This window comes from Crassostrea angulata, chromosome 6, assembly GCF_025612915.1.
Source record: "Crassostrea angulata isolate pt1a10 chromosome 6, ASM2561291v2, whole genome shotgun sequence".
NCBI lineage: Eukaryota > Metazoa > Mollusca > Bivalvia > Ostreida > Ostreidae > Magallana > Magallana angulata.
The window spans coordinates 37,940,455-37,958,683 of NC_069116.1; the positions used below are offsets into that span (position 1 = coordinate 37,940,455).

Sequence of the window (18,229 nt, forward strand, 5' to 3'; positions counted from 1 at the left end):
GAGATATGGCATGGACAACCTATTTATGGCGGGGAAAGTTACACGACTTTTAAAACATTCTCTGGGTGTCATTTCTCCAAACCAGTTGGCAAAGGTACACGCCAATCGAAATCGAAAGCCGAGAATTTGACCTGATAAAAAGCTTCACAAGGCAAAAGGACATTACGGGGATTTTTTTTTTTTGGGGGGGGGGGTATATTTGGAATCAATTTCGGGTGTTTCATCCGGGGTATTTCGCCCACACCTGACGTGTCTGTGAATGTAAAAGACCCTGGATGTGAAGTAAACCGATCACTCTTCAATTGTTGACTTCAGTTAAGCAAAGTCTAAAGTTCAGATTTGCGGTTGGTTTCTTTGGCTAATTCTCATGCATGTTTAAAGTGACTGGAATTTCTTTCGACTCTGTTACAATTTCCTATCTTCTTGTCTGCATCGGACACCCCTCTCCCCACCTGAAAACCAATAAATGAAGGTTGACAGGGGGTCGACAGAATTAAATTTAAACCTCCCTGCTTAAATAAATTGGGTTACCGACAACGTCCGAAAAATAATGCATGTCTTTTACTATCGAATTTCTTTGTCGTTGTTTCGAGAATAGAAATTCCAGTGTAGCGTGAATGGGTCTTTACACATAGTTAATTACGGGTCTTCTCGGGGAGGGGAATGAACAAGGGTCCGTCCAAAATATGGCACTTAATAGATGAGCCCCGCTTTCTTATTTGAATTTGTCCTATACGAGGGCGCTGTTGAGGACTTAGTGCGAACAGTGAAAAAGGTAATTTATGAGTTTATTATTAATTATAGGGCTTTAAAAAAATCGTTTTACATCAGGATCGATATAATATGAAGCTTATAGGTTTTTTAAATCTACTATTTAATCTAAATGAATTTTGTTTGATTTTTACAACAATCCTTTGATACTGCGACTCGAAGGGATTTAAATCACCGTTCAAGCGAAAAAATAGGAAAACAATAGTTGACTACACACCAGCTTGGAAGTCGTTATATACGCGAAAAAAAAAAGACGTGCACTGTGTAGATAAATCTGCGAGAAAATGTTGTGGATAATGATAGTACAATACGCATCTGTTATAGTTTATGCACAGCACTATACAACTGGGTGACTGATTCACCTGGTTGGTATTGATTCGGCGACATAATGTGTGGCGTTATCTAAATCCTAGCTGTGAAGTATTCATTCTCCGGAAATTAAACCTAGGTGTTATTTCTTTGATGGGAAAACTGGATTCGACGTAGATTACGTATGTATTTCTTCATTTGATGAAAAGATAAAAGCGTAATCTTTATGCTGGTGTCATGTTATTCGTTTCTGCCAAATTTATGATCATAGGTTCATTTTTTTTACATTTATATTGAATATACTTGGTAAAGATACATTCCTAACAAAAGACTGTATATTCATGTATCGATACAGCTCTGCTTTACCCTTTTCTTTTGTATGTCAGAGCAAATTCCCATGCGCCTTGATACCGAGCAAAAGCTGATCCGTTTTAACGTGGCGATCGGGAAAGACATGCGGCTAAGCCACATTTTAGACTAACCCAAAAATCTCGGATCTAATATTATGACATCTTTGCAGATGTGGTGGCAGGGAGGACGATACAATCGCTTGTTTGTTCTTGTATGAAAAAAAATATCAACAAAATACAGAAAAAGCATGACGGAGCGATAAAATGGCAGATGAATACAGCATCGTCCCCGTGAATTCGTCGAAGTGTACTATGAATCCGTTGTTCTCCGTCCTGTTTTTGGGCCTGGCTTGTGTGTCCACTATATTCCAGATCCTCGCCTTCAGCACCCACGGATGGGTCGTCATGACGGAATTCCTGACCGACAACTACACGGAAGATGTCCGCAGTGTGGAGATTTACACCGGCCTGTGGTATACAGTTAAATGTGAAAACGGTGCCTTCAGCTCGGTAACACACCATGAAGCCTTCAAGGAGGACATAGCAAATGGCAATGATTTCAAAGGTATCCTGACATGTCAATTAATTCTCCTTTTGTTTGCTTATTCTTTGAGAATTTTTTTTCATTTGTGCTTTTTTATGAAGGAAAGAGAATTCGGAGAGGTTTCTTTTTTTATATTTTATTTTCAGTTGTCCCTTTTTTATGAAGGAAATAAAATTTATTAGCAATTTTGAAATGTTCAGTAACCATATCAATTGTCGTGTAAATATACAGAAAGTAAGTGGTTACGCATGGAGTAAAAATTATTGCTTGAGGTAACTGTTGCCAAGGTAACAGTATCATTTCAATCTGTCGTAACATTATGAAAGATCACTTTAGCCGAACATTTGTAATTACACGTATGTGTATTATCTCTTGCTGTGGACCACTTCACAAGGCCACGCATACTGTATGTTAACGCGGAGGATAAATGTGCATTAAGTGATCAAATATTCGTGTTAACGCATAAGATATCGATTTCTTCTCTTCTATAGATTAGACAATAAGGATTGTCAAATCGTTGTCTGCAAACAGGACACCCATATAATTGTTAAGTTTTATTTCCCAAGACTTCCGCTTACTGGCAATTAGACCTGTCCTAGGGTTTGATATGTAAATGATTTTGAACCATCTCTCGTGGTAATCAGGTATTTGTTAGAAAAAGATGCAAATTCATAGTTTTGTGTCTTCAACACCTTGGATCGTAAAAAAAATCTCCATGGAGCCATAGAAAATAGATTGGCCTTACTTAAGCAGTCACGGAGACGTGAAAACCTAGTCCATTAGGCAAATTGGCCGTCTATAATGCATCTTTGTTAACATGTCTGAAACTCTACTTGACATCAGCATCAAATTACCCATCTGTTCACCAGAATAATTCATCCCTTAGTTTTTTGTTTTATTAGATGAAGTTGGGTTACAGCAGATTATTGATGTGCAATTTATAAAAGTATTTTAAAATTTCATGAATAATTGAATATCGCTAAAAAGGAACGTTCAGTTGAGCAACACTCTCTTCGCTACAGTACGCCGATTTTAGGGCACTTAGAGAGAGACTGAGAGTGATCTGCAATGGCATTTGATGTTAAATAGGAAATAAATGTAATGGACAGTAATGCAAAATCAAGTGAAATATTTTGAACATTAGATTAGACTATAAAGTCATGTAATGTAATACTTGTTTTGTAAGCATTCTTACTTCGCACAATATTAAACAAAAGCTTTTTTAATTATTCAGTTCTTGGATAATATATGTAAGACCCATATATTATTACTGTTTGTTTTTTCTTATAACTCTTGTTTGCATATTATAGAATGTGGCATGTTGCTGTATAATTTTGTTACATACCGGGTACTGACATCAAAATTCAATAATCTGTAAAAGAATACCAGAATATTAAATATTAATACATTATTATGTTATCTTTGCACCTGCGTGACACTAGGCAAATAACTAAACGCCACACTTCGCAGTCATCCTTAAATGAGGCAGCAAAGCATAATTAGATCCGTACGCAGAACATCCATCAAACGAGGTCTTCTTCAGTTTCCTTGCTTTTCCAGGAATTCATTTGCACAAACAATTGCAAATGAATGGGTCATGACCAAAAAGCTTTTTTCCAACTCTCTGATTTTTGTATCCCAACTATATCTTTTACAAGAACACAAGATCTTAAATCTTAATTAATTAGAAAACTCATACATCTCGCCGACAATGAATGTTGAGATAATAGAACAACACTGCCCTCCTTCTCATCGTCAACATTTAGCATGATGGAGAAATGTGTTTTCGGTATAAATTAGGTAATGCAGTTGTCGTGTCTTTAAATCATATGAAATATGAAGTAAAGCAATCGCTATATGTCTTCCAGAAATGAATGGTAGTACTATAGCTATGAATAGTGCAATTGTTGAGTCTCACATGAAGTTTAGATATCATATGAAATATGAAGTAAAGCAATCGCCATGTTTTCCAGAAATGATTTACATTTTGTATAGTACTAAAGTTTAAAATAATGATTGTGTCTTTCAGAAATCCAGTACTCTTTGCGCGTCTGGTCACAGGTACTGTGTACCCTGGCACTGCTGGCCTCCATTCTAGCCGCTGTATTCTGTGTTCCATTTCTCTGCAAAACCAGCAGCTTTTTGCGATATCATTTAGTCGTAGTCCTTACTTCTACAATATCGTGTAAGTAGAGTGTGGAGAATGCAGAGAGAGTGCGGGGGGGGGGGGGGGGGGGGGGAGAGTAAGAGAGATATTGGGGATTATTAACTTGACGAAATACGAAACTTTTGATAAATATGTACAGTAATCTATGTTTTGAATAGCTCCTATTTCAAAAGGGAAAAAAAATCAATGTAAGAATAAATTTCGGCATACTTTTATAAGTACCTGATTTATTCAACATTCAAAGTGTCTGTCAGTGTGTCATTGAATATCATTTATTTTTTCTGAGAGTAAGATCAATAATATGTTTCTATACTGTACGCATGTTTTGAAAAACCCTAGAAAAAAAAATATATGATAACTTTTCATTATTTGATTACAGTCTGTTTGCTGTCAGCTGTCGTGTTCAACTGGACGGCGGAAGTAGCGTCAACCAATAAACTAAAATTAAACCAAAACCTGACGTTTTACTTCCCTTGGTCTCTTCTACTTGCCGGATTCGGTGCCTGTGGCAACCTTATCCTGGACATTGTTCATTTCGTTGTGTTGTTTCGCTCCCTTGCTCCTAATTCGGAGGATGCGCGCCGTGAGACATTTCATCCAAACTCGTACGTTCAGTTAAGACAGATTTCTCATGAAACGACCATTCGAAACGGATCGTGTGGTGGACACGACTCTCAGTGCAAGAACCAGGTAACCGAGGAGAGAGAGCTATGTGATGATTCGGTGGAGGGGGAGGGGGAGGGAGAAGGGGACAGGGACTCTGTGGAAGAAGGGGACAGGGACTCTGGGGAAGAAGGGGACAGGGACTCTGTGGAAGAAGGGGGCAAGGACTTAGTGGAAGTGGGTGAAGTTGAGCGTGATTCAGGACCACTATTCACGTGAAAGTCCATTGGTGGAATACTCTATGAACCAAGTCAATATAAAGAAAATAAATATTTGCGTTTATGACATGCTTGCTGTTGCATGTGCTTGCGGTTATCACAACCGAGACCTTCGCTTTCAGTTTTTGAAACCACTCTAAAACATGGAAAACTAAACATGTGCATATACAGTGTTAATTGTTTTATTTGAAGTGCACACAAACCATGCAATGTACTGAAAAGCGTGTTCGTGTGGTGATGCTAGTATTGTCTTCATATAATTCAATGTAAACAATGTGTTCCTTACATCTGTCATATTTCTCTCCGGGGTTCAAGAACAAATACTCTTTTCCTTTCTGTGAGCGTTGTCCAAGTCTGGTAGACTGTTTTAGCCGTTAACAATTGAAATTGATATTAAGAATTGTGGGAATTCATTTTTCTTTAATACAGATTTCTTCAGTTAAAGAATTAGTTGTGATGCAAAAATAATTGTAAGAGAAACATATTTTGCAAGAGTCAAGATTGTGTCCATGTATATCTAAGGTAGGGACCAACTCTTAGTAGACAGAATAGCACCATGGTGAATCTTATACCGGGTATTTCGCGTCCTGGTAAACCACCAACAAGAATTATATTATTTTGATCAAGTTACCTAGGAATGATGTCCCTCCGATTTTGCTTTGTATTCTTAATCCACATGTCGTGAGAGAATCTAGGTTTTTTTTAAAATATCTTTATCAAATGCCAGAAGCATTCAATACGTGCTGACATTTTATTATCTCAGCCGCTGAACAGTTTATCGATTTTCTGTTCTTTCTGTAAAAAAAAATACACCATGCTAGTTGTATGCCTTTTATGTGTTCATAAAAATGTATTTTCGAGTAAAAAATACACGACATCTTAAATGTTGTCTATCAGAATCATTGTTGATTTCGCCGTATGGCTCGGTGAAGCATGTCACTATGTTACTTCAGCTATAATGACTATACAATGCACATACATGGAGAGTACTTCAGGGTTCTACTTCGGTGTGCAGCTGAATCTGCCTGCTTTAATTAATTAACGTGGCATGGTACACCTTGAGATTTCAACGTGAACGTGGGCGAAAGTATGCCATTTTCAAAATTTAAGCCCCGTTTTAAAAATTCGTGTTCATGAATCAAGTTGAACAGCATTTGACCATTTGACAACATTCTTTAGAAAAAATCAGTTTAAAAAATTTAGTTTCGAACGCATGACTTGCAGACCGTAGGGTACGCATATATATCCTTTTGTGTTACGCAACTGCACATCAACGTTTTGAAAGATTTGTTTTATTGTAAAAGAAAGTGTGTCACAATATATATTACACCCTTAACTAGCTTTGTATCAAGTTATATTAATTTCTTTCCCAAATTCACGCTGTTTCATTTCCAAAAAAAAAAAAATTGTCATATAACCATGTCAAAATCAAACTCATTTTTGAAATATTTGGGCCTATACTAAGTTTTCCATTATCAGTGTGTGGTTCATATCCTGTAGAATTAACTTCTCTCCATCCAATTTCCTCCTTAATGACTTTGTTTCATCCAATATCCTACTAAATTTCTTTGCTTCGTCCAAAATGTTGGTTAAACTGTAATTCAAGGCAATAATTCTGTATTTTGCTTTAATATCAGTATTGTTTTTTAAGGAAAATGATTATCGATATTTAAGATAGCCTGCGATCTCAAATTATGAAATCAAATCCCCGTTTTGCCTATATTAGAACGTTTAGAAAAGGAAAGTGACAATATGGTTTTAGTTTACTTGAGCAAGAGGCCTAAGTGAGCTTCTCTGATCAAATCTGTCCACTGTCTGTCGTCGTTGTCGTAGTCTTTGTAAACTTTCATCTTCTTCTACAGAACCAACAGGCCCATTTTTACAAAACTTGGCCCAAAGCACCCTTTGTTGCAGAGGAATCAATTTTATTCAAGTAAAAGGCTACATCATCTTTCAAGGGGAGGTAATTAAGAATTATGGGAAATTTCATGGCATTTAATTTTTTTTCTTCAATAAATATTTGGCCAGAAATCTGAAATTGGTGTTGAAGCATCCTAATGTAGTGTAGATTTACGTTAGCTGAAACCATGGCCCCCGGGGTTAGGGTTGACCTAGAATGGGAGTTCAATCTAGTCATAGGAATAATCGATCGAAATTACCTTTTTAAAATCTTTTCAAAACTGAATGAACAAAAGAGACTCAATATTTAATAAAAGGATAAGAAAAAATAAATGAAATTTTATTTCATTATGCAACATCTACTGTACCAAAGATCATTTGTATTTGATTCCAAAACACTGAATTGACCAGAGCTATGGCTAATGTTGCTTAGGTGAGCGATGTGGCCCCGAGCCTCTTGTTAAAATGTCTTCATTTAATACACGTATGTACATGTATATAAAATACCCCCACAAATAGGGTAGGGTCTTTTACAAAATTAAGATTTTTGAGAATCAAAAGTAAAATATAATATTTGTTATATACAATTTACTATTCTCAATAGTCTAATTTTTTGTAAAGGACAGTAGGGAAGATCTAGGTTGGAGCCTATAAAAATCACGTATTTTTGCTAAGTGATATAGCATAGCCCCGTTTTTCAAGAATTGCACGCCTAGCACCTTGAACTATGAGTTCCCTGTTTTGACAGAATATATACCAGAATGTAAAATGCATAAGCTCTTGCTATAAATCACCTTTCTAATATCAGCATTAAATTAAACTTGAAAGAAGAAAAATCGGTAGATCATCTTCTATTGGATTAAAAAAAAAAATAATTATATATTGATTCATTTTATGAAAATAAAAAAAAGTGTCTTAAAGTTTTAGTTCATAAACACTATAAAAACTGTTAAAATCATTGTAGTTTCAAAAAGCGTTCGATTAGACGATTGTAATCACGTGATCTTGGGAAGATGGACCTCGGACTTCGCCTTCGGTCGATATACCCTCTTATGGTCAATAAAGGCATATTCCGATCGACCTCATCAAATGTATAATACATGTACATGTACCCGAGGTGCATCATATTTATTTGCACGTTATTGATCTAGAGCAAAAAAAAATTACACATTGTTAATCGATTAAACCTTTCTTTCAATACTAGTACACATATTCATTTAAAAATCAAGAAGAAGAAAACCTCAGATAAAACTTGCAGAGCAGTTCACGCATATTGTTCCATACCTGATGATCAAACATGCAACACATTAACACACCTTATAACTAGTACATTATTCATGGTGACATATACAATAAATCAATTTCCTGATAATGTCTATTGCTATAGAGTTAATCCAATAGAACGCGATCTAGACTATAACGGGTATTTACACTGAAAGGGAAACGGGTTGCCAGCTTAGTAAGCTAACCATTGTCATACCCACCTATCATCTCCAAACGCAAGGTACTTCTTGCAGGGCATAGGCAAAACGGAACAAGGATGGAAAATTTATCAACATGCAGAAGTTGATAAGCATCAAAATGAAATGTACACTCGATCAGGTGCATTGAGTCTTGGGTTGAACATTTTTATTAAAACTCGAAAAATACATTTCAAATTGAATTACATGTTTGGGGACTTGTTGGCGTTAGCTGGTGTCTGCAAAACAAAAAAACCAAAAAAGACGAAAGATAGAATTTAAATGTACATATTCTTCTGTATCCGATATGAAAGATTGCATACAAGTATTACAAAACTTTTAATCAACTTTTTTGCGTATTTTCCTTGGGAAAAAAATGTGCAACCAAGAGAGAGAAATGGACACCACACAGAACACGAGAATACGATTTTTTTTAGAACTTCACTTTTGTAGCTTTGACAGGTCAGTCCTTTTTTTCTTTTGAATCCTCATTTTCTTCCTTCTTTTGTTTGCTCTCCTTTTTTTCTTCTTTTTCTAGAGTTTTGTTTTTCAGCTTCGATAGCCTGATTTCCTCTTCTTTCTCCAGAAGTTTTTGTTTCTAGAAAAAAGAAAATGATAATGAACGAAATTTGTTTTAAATTCTAGTGAGGAAAGCTTTAAGGGCACTGTAACTAATGTCATCTGTTAATGTGTAAGCAATGTTACGATGTTCTGACAATTCACTCATGATGGGCGATTTGACTACACACCCGCGGCTGTAACAAGATCCCTTCAACGTTTTTTTTTTTTTTTTTTACAATAGAAGAGCCTTTGAATGGAATTTCGGGCAATAGTTATATAAGAACTGTATGTTCTTCGGAAAAGACCATGCTCAATGACAAATGTCCTTACTTCAGGCACCAAGTTTTCGTTGAGTCTTTTCGAGGGTATAAATTCCTACCACAAAGTTAACCTTAACCTTGGCCTTAATTTTCTCCGTGACATGACATGAGGCACACATAAGGCTAAAACACCATTATTCCATTGGGACCGGTCTGAGGCTGCACCTCGTGCAGCGCTTCAGTAGCTCCAAGGTTACAAAATAGTAAATTCAAAGCGCAAACTGAATTCTTACCTCGATTATATCTAATAGGCAACAGAAATTATACCCAATGGCAAACAAATTCGAAATGTTATTGTGCCCAATTCAATAAGTTTATATAATACTCAATTTTATTGTCTATACCACAATCAAACTATAGGGATCAAAATACTAAAATTATGCGAAGAACACAAAAGTACATTCTATTATGCCCTGGAAAGAACATATGCATATGTTTCACGTATGCTATACAGACGCCACGACAGTTACTGTAAAGTTTATATAATGGTACATACAGTATCTTTTCTTTACGTCCTAGTTTCGACCCCCACGGACCAGGCCTTTGGGCTTTAAAAGTAAGACGAGCTCACTTTTGATCTCAGTCTCACTTTTTCAAAAGGAATATATAGTAGAAAAGCGAGACTGAGATCAAAAGTGAGCTCATCTACTTTTATGGCCCCAGGGCCAGTATTCAGGGTAAGACTTTCAAAATCTAGACGAAATGTAATTGCAAAGTATTCCCCATCCCTCTCCCTACAAACGCGTTCTACGCCCGTTTGAGACATATGGGGTAAAAACTTTCAAGGGATTATAAAGACGCTGAAAATTCTTTTTGCATTCTGCATTATCATTATCTTGTTTATATATAAACTTTAATGAAAGAGTCGGAAATGAATGCCATTACAGTGCAGTCTTTTCTTACTACATCCTGGATGTATAAAATGTATGAAACAAATACATTTACACTCAATGCATCACTTTAATGAAATGGATTCAATCCAATGAGGAAATGATTTTGGATTTCGGATTTAACGGGCCAGCAGTATTTGCTTTTCTCATCAACAGATCCCTGGTTTCCAGAGAGCGAGGAACAGGCGCTAATGGGTTTCTCATTTGTCACCTCTTCAGAAATAATTGCATAAAATCAGTTCCTCTCTCAAAGACAGTTTTCTCCACGAGAGTCATTTTAGAGAGAGCGACTGAGTAAACACGTTAAGTTTTTGTAAGGTTTTATGATAATCGACATCTAATCGATCACAACGTTTATTGTTTGAGTTGGCTTCGGAATTATTACATGTAGATTTTTTTAAAAATATTCATGTTTCCAGATAAAGCTTTTCTGAAGCAATTTCAAATATACACGTATTTATACAGGTGAAAAAATAAAATAAAATGAGAACAAAAGCCACCCATGCAAAATGCAAAATTTTGATTACAGTGTAATCTGATCGTTTTTTTTTTGTTCTTGGTATGAGATACACAATCTGCTGCAAAACGTAATCACTATAAAAGGTTTCCACTTGAACTGGTCACCGAATCGGCGAATGTAAAACTCTGCATGCCTTTATATAATCGCTCATGGAATAATGCAGTGCAATGTGGTACCCTGTTATATTATGAGTAGGTTATCCAGGGGCAATTCCACGGCGCATGAATAGAGATGGGATATTGATACATGTATTTCACATCTGTCCATATCAATTTACACTTTCTGCTATAAACTGATGAAATGAGAAAAATTACTGTAACCTGATATTCGATGTACACCACCAGGCCTTGTAGATTTCTCAGCTGAACTGCTTTCTCCAGAGGAATTGGATTGTCGTTTTCATTTTCCACATACTAAAAAAATAAAATAAAAATTGGATTATCGGTACATGTAAATGAGGTGCAAACAAAAACAAAAACCAAAAGACGCAATTACGTATTGCAGAAAAGTTGGATATGTTGTAACTTCCACCGTGAATAGCGTTATAAAAAAAGGGAATATTAAAGGGGCATGGTCACGATTTTGGTCAAATTTTATTTTTCTGGTTTTATTATTCGCAATACTTTTGGAATGCATATCTAATGATAAAATGAAATTTGGGTGCCAGTCGTGTGAACAAGGCTCGTGCCCTGTTTTTTGTTTACATAGGTTCAATATACCAGTAAAAATCTTTTTCAAGCTGGTTTGTCTATCTTATCATTCATTTAAAGCATAATTAAACAGTTCCTAACGATTAATACATTCATTTCAGGTCTAAAACTGGAATTTTCACTTCAACATTCATAATGTAAACAGAAGCTTTGTTTACATTGCAAAGAATTGTAAGCTCTGTAACTCGCTTATAACTCACCAAATGACACTCAAATGTTAGTTGCCTATTAAAAATGCCTTACTGAAGCATTGTAAACATTAAAATCGAAAAAATAATTTTTGACCAAAATCGTGACCATGCCCCTATAAACAAAACAAAAGTTTCAGGTCATGGTAAAGGATTCAAGAGTCGTGGCCAGAATCAGCTAAACCAGTGGTTGGATTGTTAATCAAAATTGTTTGGATTCTGTGCAGAATCTAATTTAATTTCATATATGTCGAGACATTATGTCAACGGTAGTCTAGTCATTCTGTAGTCTAGTCAATATATTATATATAGTCACTTTTGTGTGTATTCCATATATGCTTACGGAATACCATCAAGCAAACAATAAGATGATATTTAATATAGAAGTTGTAAAATCCCACCTTAATTTCCCACGACCATCCCTGGCTCAACAGGTATTTCCCACACCTTTCGGTTTTAAGTTTTATACACAGACACAGTAAATCAATGGGCTTTGGTTTGATTGGGAACATGAGCTTCATCAAATCGCTCAGCTTGATATCTGCATAGATGCTGTTGCGACTCTTTTCCAGGGCCGCCAAATCGTTGTTTTTGATCGCATCAGCCATCTCGAGATACTTTCTCAGTAGAAAGATGTCTAGTCCATAGTCCCTGGACTTCTCTTTCTCGATGATTTTTCTGATTTCGGCTGCTACATCTCTGTAAGTCCTCGGTGTTCGACCTTTCTGTTAAAGAATAAAGCCAACGATTGATGATCGCCACAAACATTATTATAACCATAAATCATTTACAGTGTAAAACTGTAAGACAATAGAAGCAGCTAGTGTTAGCATATTTATGCAAAAGTTTCATTTTCATATATATACATGTGTGATATCATTATATGCATGCATGCATGCTCTCTGTCTCTGTCTCTCTGTGTCTGTCTCTCTCTCTCTCTCTCTCTCTCTCTCTCTCTCTCTCTCTCTCTCTCTCTCTCTTACTTTATCACGAGCAGACATGCTGGATCCTGCGTCTATCAGCATCCTCTCTATGTCTCTTTCTTCCAGACAGGTAGCCCAGTGTAGTGGTTGTCTTCCACCCTAATTGAATGAATCGGGATTGAGATATGAATTAAGTAACTTACTAGTATAATAAAACAAATGATTAAACCAAAAAAGAAAAACCAGCCACCCTACTGAGTTTCAACGACAGTTTGATTGATTCCATCACTTGCTGCAATCTATCGCCAAAACTTTAACCCGTTGCAATTGACCGAATTTTCTCTAACGGTTAAACTATCCCTTTTCTTCTATTTAAGGAGGCTAGATGGTCATCATCAACAACAAACTAACCATCAGATCTGCGTAAAATTTTATGATAAGATTTGTTAAGCTATAATCTATTATTTAGTTAAGAAAAAAATTCATATATTTAAGCTTTTAGATTTGGTTTACTTTCCTACATATTTTTTAGAGCTCTTCTTTGAAAGGAGATCAAAATAGACTAAAAATGGCCACAACCATCGAGTCCTCTTGAAGATAGATCTAAGCGTGATAGTATACTATCACTTACGTAATCCTCGACATGGACCATTTTAGGAAACTCTTTCAACAAGTACTTGATGACAAATCGACGCTCAAAAAGCACAGCTTTATGAAGGAGTCCCCGTCCGCCCTTGTCTCGAGATTTGGATAAATCTGCGGTGATTAATCTCTTAACCTCCAGCAGGTTTCCTCTTTCTACAGCTGTGTGGAGTTGACGAATCTTCGACTATGAAAACAAATATTCAATCTGTGTATACAAAAAGCCATCAACATGTAACACAAGAATCTAAAAAACGTATATACCCTATCTGCTCCATGTAAAAATTTCACAGAAGTTGTATTTAGTATTTTGCCAACGGGAATGGTATTGCATAATTGTTATATATATTTCAAAATAATGCAAAAACATCAGTATTTAAAACAGTGTACGCAACGACATTTTAGACTAACTGGTACCATGAACTCAATAAAAGACGATGCATACTGTATACGAAAGCGTTTATTGTTACAAATTATCCACGTTCCTGCATGATTGCAAACAACACAAATATCTAAAATGAAATAACCAATTAATATGTAGGCCTAAATATGCATAATGCATGTACCTGTATTTTGGGAAGTCCCTCTACAAATTGACTTAATGCGCCGTCTTCTTTTTTGACAACAACTTGCAGCAGAGATCGGCCTTTCCTGTCTTCTGTGACGTCAAAGTCGTAGCTGTCCAGAGCCAGACCCAGGAGAAAGTCCTTGTCACCTCTAATGGCGATGTTTATCAGAAGTTCGTCGACGAAAGCCAGTTTTTCTCTCATAATTTCTTTGCTTGCTCTGTGGTACTTAAGAAAAATTCGGTCCCGTAAACTGTAACCGTTTTCATCACGAGTAAACATATCTAGTCCCTTGTCCATGAGGTTCTTGACCATTGTAAGGGGTAACGCTTTTTCGTAAACTGAATTGACGATGTCCACAGCAAACGGTTGCACCAACGAGATGTCCGCCTTTTCAAAAAGAACCTCTAGCATGTCGTAAGCTGCATCACATGCGAAGCAGTTCTTTAGTACGTAATAGTACAGGGGCTCGGGGTCTGCCGCACTCTCGTCAACAGTAATATTGACGTCTGCTCCATGTTTTATCAACATTTTCATTGGGGTGATCTCGTAAAGAAGGGCAAGGCACCCTAGGATCGGCAGAGGAACAATAGTTCCCTCCAAGTCGTAGAAAGCTGCATTTCTCGTGTTCACATCCACTCCCCGCTTTTTAATGGCCTTCTTCAATTTTTGTTTATCCTTTGACATCGCACAATGCACAAATTCATTATTTGCAATATTGGCATCAATGGTGTTCATGAGATGTTCTGCAAGAAGTAACTGCCCCATGTTGAGGAGACTTTTGCCCTTGCGGTGGTCGTCCAGTTTTACCCATGATGCTATGAGTCGTAAAATCGTCTCCTCGGAATGGCCTTTTTCGATCGCAACCCACAAACCCGGATAGAAAAGTTTCAACACAGTTTTGTTCAAGGGGTCAGTGGTGGTATCCCCGACCTCCTCGCCGGCTGTGTTAGGTATCGTCTGATCCACACCAATTTGAATTAGAGCTTCTACAAGTTGGTAAGTGTTTGGCTTCCGGCATGCAATATGAAGTGCGGTATTCCCCTCCCTGTCTCTGAGGTTGCAGTCAATCCCGTAATTCGACAACTGAAAAACTACTGGGATGAGCCACGGTGCATCTTTATAACCATTATACTTTAAAGCAACGTAATGAAGAAACCCGCCGCCGCTTTTGTGAAGAGCGTTGATGTTTTCTCCGTTTTTTATCAGATTAAGTGCTGTGGTAGGCGTATCTTCATCTTTTTTGTCAATGGCCTCTTTCAAGGGAGATACATCAAACTCCATGTTTATTCCTTCTAACTAATACTTACGAACTGGTTACATCAAATTATTTTAAAAGAGTCATGCTCGTGTTGGACTTAAAAAAGAATGAATCAATAATTAATTTAAAGAAATACCGAACTTTTTTGTGGATATCGATTTAACAAACAGGAAAATAAATTCAATTTCAATTTGTCTTTGTTATAAAGAAAGTAAATGTTGTTAATCAACTAAATAATCAATTGTGAGCACACAAAGACGTTTGGAGAACAACCGAAGCCCTAATTATGTTTAATCTATCCCAACAAACTACAAGGCTGAGTTTCATGCAAGGTCGAACCTGGGCTTTTTGAACACTGTGTTTTAAACACCAGTGGAGCTATACAGTTAAAGATGGTTAAAACTCATATACATTAAAAAAAGAAATTTATTTTTGCTTAATTTCCCTTTTTAATAAAGTTATTCGTTTCAAAGCAAATGGTTTATGTATGACAGTTATACTTACTACTTACTTAGTTCTCGTCTTGCTGGTTAAGCACTTCAGGAAGTTACCAGGGATCTCCATGTTGGCCTGTCCTGTGATCATCTCAGAACCTGTCTCCATGTTCAGTTGTTCGCCTTCATTTTTTTATCCATTCATCTTCTCTGGGTGTCTCTTGGTCTTCCTCTCTGCCTCTTTCCAGTTTGTATCCACCTCATTGCAACCCTTGGAATGGAAGTTGGGTTCATTCTACAAACATGTCCAATCCACTGTCGCATTCTTTTACTTATTACTTGGGATAGAAAAAAAGGTCTTGGTTCTGGTGTTTCACTTTTTATTGGAGATGGTGTTCGGCCAGAAGATGCACAGTAATCTGCGAAGACATCTGGTCTGGAAGGTGTCAATCTTGTTCGAGATAGCTTTCGTCGCCTTTTCAAGATTCAGCACCATACAGGAGGACCCCAAGCACTTTGCTCGTGAAGATCCTCATTTTGGTGTTAATGCTGATCTTGGCTGATCTCCAAATGTTTCGTAATTCAGCTTATGCTCCGGTGGCCTTAAAGATTCGAGCCAGGACATCAGCCATCGAGTCGCCATCTGTAGTGATTTTGCTTCCTCGATACACAAAATCAGAGACTGTTTCAATATCTGTACCTCCTAATGTGATGTGTTTCCCGATTGTGCGTTGATCTTCATTATTTTGGTTTTGGCGTTGCTGATATTCAGGCTCAACCTTTTCTGCTGTATTTTCAAGATGGTTGGTTTTCCTTGCATGTCACGGTGTCTGTGTGATAGCAGGGCTATTTCATCCGCAAAATCTAGATCTTCCAGCATTTTCGTCATGGTCTAGCTGATTCCCGATCGTCTGGTTTTGATGGGTTTTTTTCATGATCCAGTCAATGCAGAATGTGAAGAGAAGGGGGAAAGCGGACATCCCTGTTTCACGCCTGTCTTCAATTCAAACTCATCTGATAGGTTTGTTTCTCGGATAAATTTGGCATTTAAGACTGTTTACAACATCTTGATGATAGAAATGAGTTTATCTGGTACATTCCATAATGACTGAGGATTTTTTCTAAGGGCTAGTCAAAAGCTTTGGTAAAGTCAATGAATTTGATGTAAAGTGGAGAGTTCCATTCATTACTCTGCTCCAGTATTTGTCTGGGAGTAAAAATCTGATCAGCACATGATCTTCCCTTTCTAAAACCGGCTTGTTCTTTCCGCAGTAATGGATCTGGTGTTTCTGTAATCCTGTTCAACTCTGCTTTGGACTTTCATTGTGAATGAGAGCAGCATTATGCCTCTATAGTTGTTGCAGTGGGAGAGGTCCCTTTTTGGTGACTTTCCTTAAGGCCTGTTTCCCGATAGGTTGTGCCCCCCTTTGCTACCCATATATTCTGTAAAATGTTTTTCAAGATAGTGGTTGCCCAGACATCCTCAGACTAATCTGGTCGATGTCTGTTGCTTTTCCATTTTTAAGCTTTGCTATAGCCATTTTGACCTCGTCTATACTTTGTGGATCGGTACATATATCCAAAATATTTACAGCTGGTGTTATTTCTGCTTCATTTACTGGGTCTTCCATATTAAACATATCTTCTAAATTATTTATCCAGCATTTTAGGATGTCTTCCCCTTTTGATAATATATTTCCTATTTCATCTTTTACTGGTAAATCTGGTGACAGGAATTTACCAGCTAGTGTTTTGTATTTCTGAAGAGGGTCTGCATATCTTGCATAGAAGTGCCTTGTTCTGCTTCATTTGCCATTTTTTCTGCGACAGTAATACCAGTATTTTATACAATACGTTCTCAGACTTCAAGTGACCCACATAGTAAAAGCATAACAAGGCTCCTCCATGACATTTCATGAATTCTTGAGCTCTAAACGTTCCACCTTGATCGCAGTTCACCATACGAAGTTTATTTTCAATTTGGTAAAGTATATTTCCAGAAAGCACACAACCTCAGCAGTAGTAAGCAAATGTTAAATGTTGTTTAATTGACAGTTCTTCGGCATAAAACCCAACAGCTGTTTCAAGTGAAAACACTACTGCAGCATCAAAATCTACAGGTCTTTCAGCAAAGGAAACTTGCAACTATTTACTTGACTTCCCTTCAGCATAAAAACCTTCAGCTGTTCTTTGACATTCAGTGACTCTAAATAGAAACTTACAGCAGTTTGATTGGCATCTTTTATAGCAAAACAAACTTATAGCAGTTTGATTGGCATCTTTTATAGCAAAACAAACTTATAGCAGTTTCAGTGGCACTTCTTGAGCATAGAAACTTAAAGCAGTTACACTGACAGTAATTTAGCAAAGACTTATAGCAGTTTCATGGACAGTCAAATAGCATAAAAACTTAGTTATTTTACATGTATCAAGCCTTAGCATAGAAATCCATGGACGTAGCAACTAAAAATGTGGTTGTGTCTAATAAAAAATTCATCTTCACTGATTATACTATATACATGCACATGTATTGACAAAAACAAGCAAACAAATTAAGAAGAATTATACTGATATTTTAGCTTAACCGAAAAAATTTGATAAACCCCCTTCTTAAGACTAAAACCATTGCCAGCCCTTTATGCCTTTTCTGCGTATTTTTCCTGAGATGTTGTATAAACGAACCCTCTTATTCAATGACCCTGTGTGTCGAGCATAAATGTCATCTGGAGCATCACAAGGCGAAGGTAAAAATATAAAAAAAAAAAACGTAAATGGTCATTGGTCAATATCCATTTAGATTTGCTGTCTGATTTAGGCTAGAGTAAGTTTTTTG

The 18,229-nt window shown here is 36.7% G+C and overlaps 2 protein-coding genes across 5 annotated transcripts; one reads left to right on the plus strand and one right to left on the minus strand.

Moving 5' to 3' along the window:
• Window positions 1-233: 233 nt before the first annotated feature.
• LOC128190297 (uncharacterized) lies at window positions 234-5,910 on the plus strand. 4 transcript variants are annotated; one of them, XM_052862315.1, is made up of 5 exons: window positions 234-775; window positions 1,096-1,262; window positions 1,467-1,995; window positions 4,004-4,159; window positions 4,521-5,910. In XM_052862315.1, exons 3-5 carry the CDS (start codon window positions 1,695-1,697, stop codon window positions 5,021-5,023), a joined length of 960 nt encoding a protein of 319 aa, XP_052718275.1. In that variant the 5' UTR covers window positions 234-775; window positions 1,096-1,262; window positions 1,467-1,694; the 3' UTR covers window positions 5,024-5,910. The 4 variants fall into 4 exon arrangements, with proteins under 4 accessions (XP_052718275.1, XP_052718277.1, XP_052718273.1 ...); XM_052862317.1 differs by lacking the exon at window positions 1,096-1,262 and having other exon boundaries at window positions 399-775; window positions 1,601-1,995; XM_052862313.1 differs by lacking the exon at window positions 234-775 and having other exon boundaries at window positions 829-1,262.
• A 2,540-nt stretch (window positions 5,911-8,450) lies between these two features.
• Window positions 8,451-15,044, minus strand: LOC128189017 (putative ankyrin repeat protein RF_0381). The gene is made up of 6 exons (XM_052860389.1): window positions 13,702-15,044; window positions 13,125-13,322; window positions 12,554-12,652; window positions 11,972-12,295; window positions 10,993-11,085; window positions 8,451-8,979 (listed from the first exon to the last, which is right to left on the minus strand). The coding sequence occupies exons 1-6, from the start codon at window positions 14,983-14,985 to the stop codon at window positions 8,845-8,847; spliced, it is 2,133 nt and encodes a 710-aa protein (XP_052716349.1). The 5' UTR covers window positions 14,986-15,044; the 3' UTR covers window positions 8,451-8,844.
• Between the last annotated feature and the right edge of the window lie 3,185 nt (window positions 15,045-18,229).

Bases quoted from the DNA above. Each gene is read 5' to 3' on its own strand.
- LOC128190297 (XM_052862315.1), top strand. From the start codon at position 1,695: ATGGCAGATGAATACAGCATCGTCCCCGTGAATTCGTCGAAGTGTACT. The intron at 1,996-4,003 runs GTATCCTGACAT...TGTGTCTTTCAG, and splicing joins AAATGGCAATGATTTCAAAG to AAATCCAGTACTCTTTGCGC. The intron at 4,160-4,520 runs GTAAGTAGAGTG...ATTTGATTACAG, and splicing joins CCTTACTTCTACAATATCGT to TCTGTTTGCTGTCAGCTGTC.
- LOC128189017 (XM_052860389.1), bottom strand. From the start codon at position 14,985: ATGGAGTTTGATGTATCTCCCTTGAAAGAGGCCATTGACAAAAAAGAT. The intron at 12,296-12,553 runs GTAAGAGAGAGA...ATTCTTTAACAG, and splicing joins GCATGTCTGCTCGTGATAAA to AAAGGTCGAACACCGAGGAC. The intron at 8,980-10,992 runs GTTACAGTAATT...TCTTTTTTCTAG, and splicing joins TGGTGTACATCGAATATCAG to AAACAAAAACTTCTGGAGAA.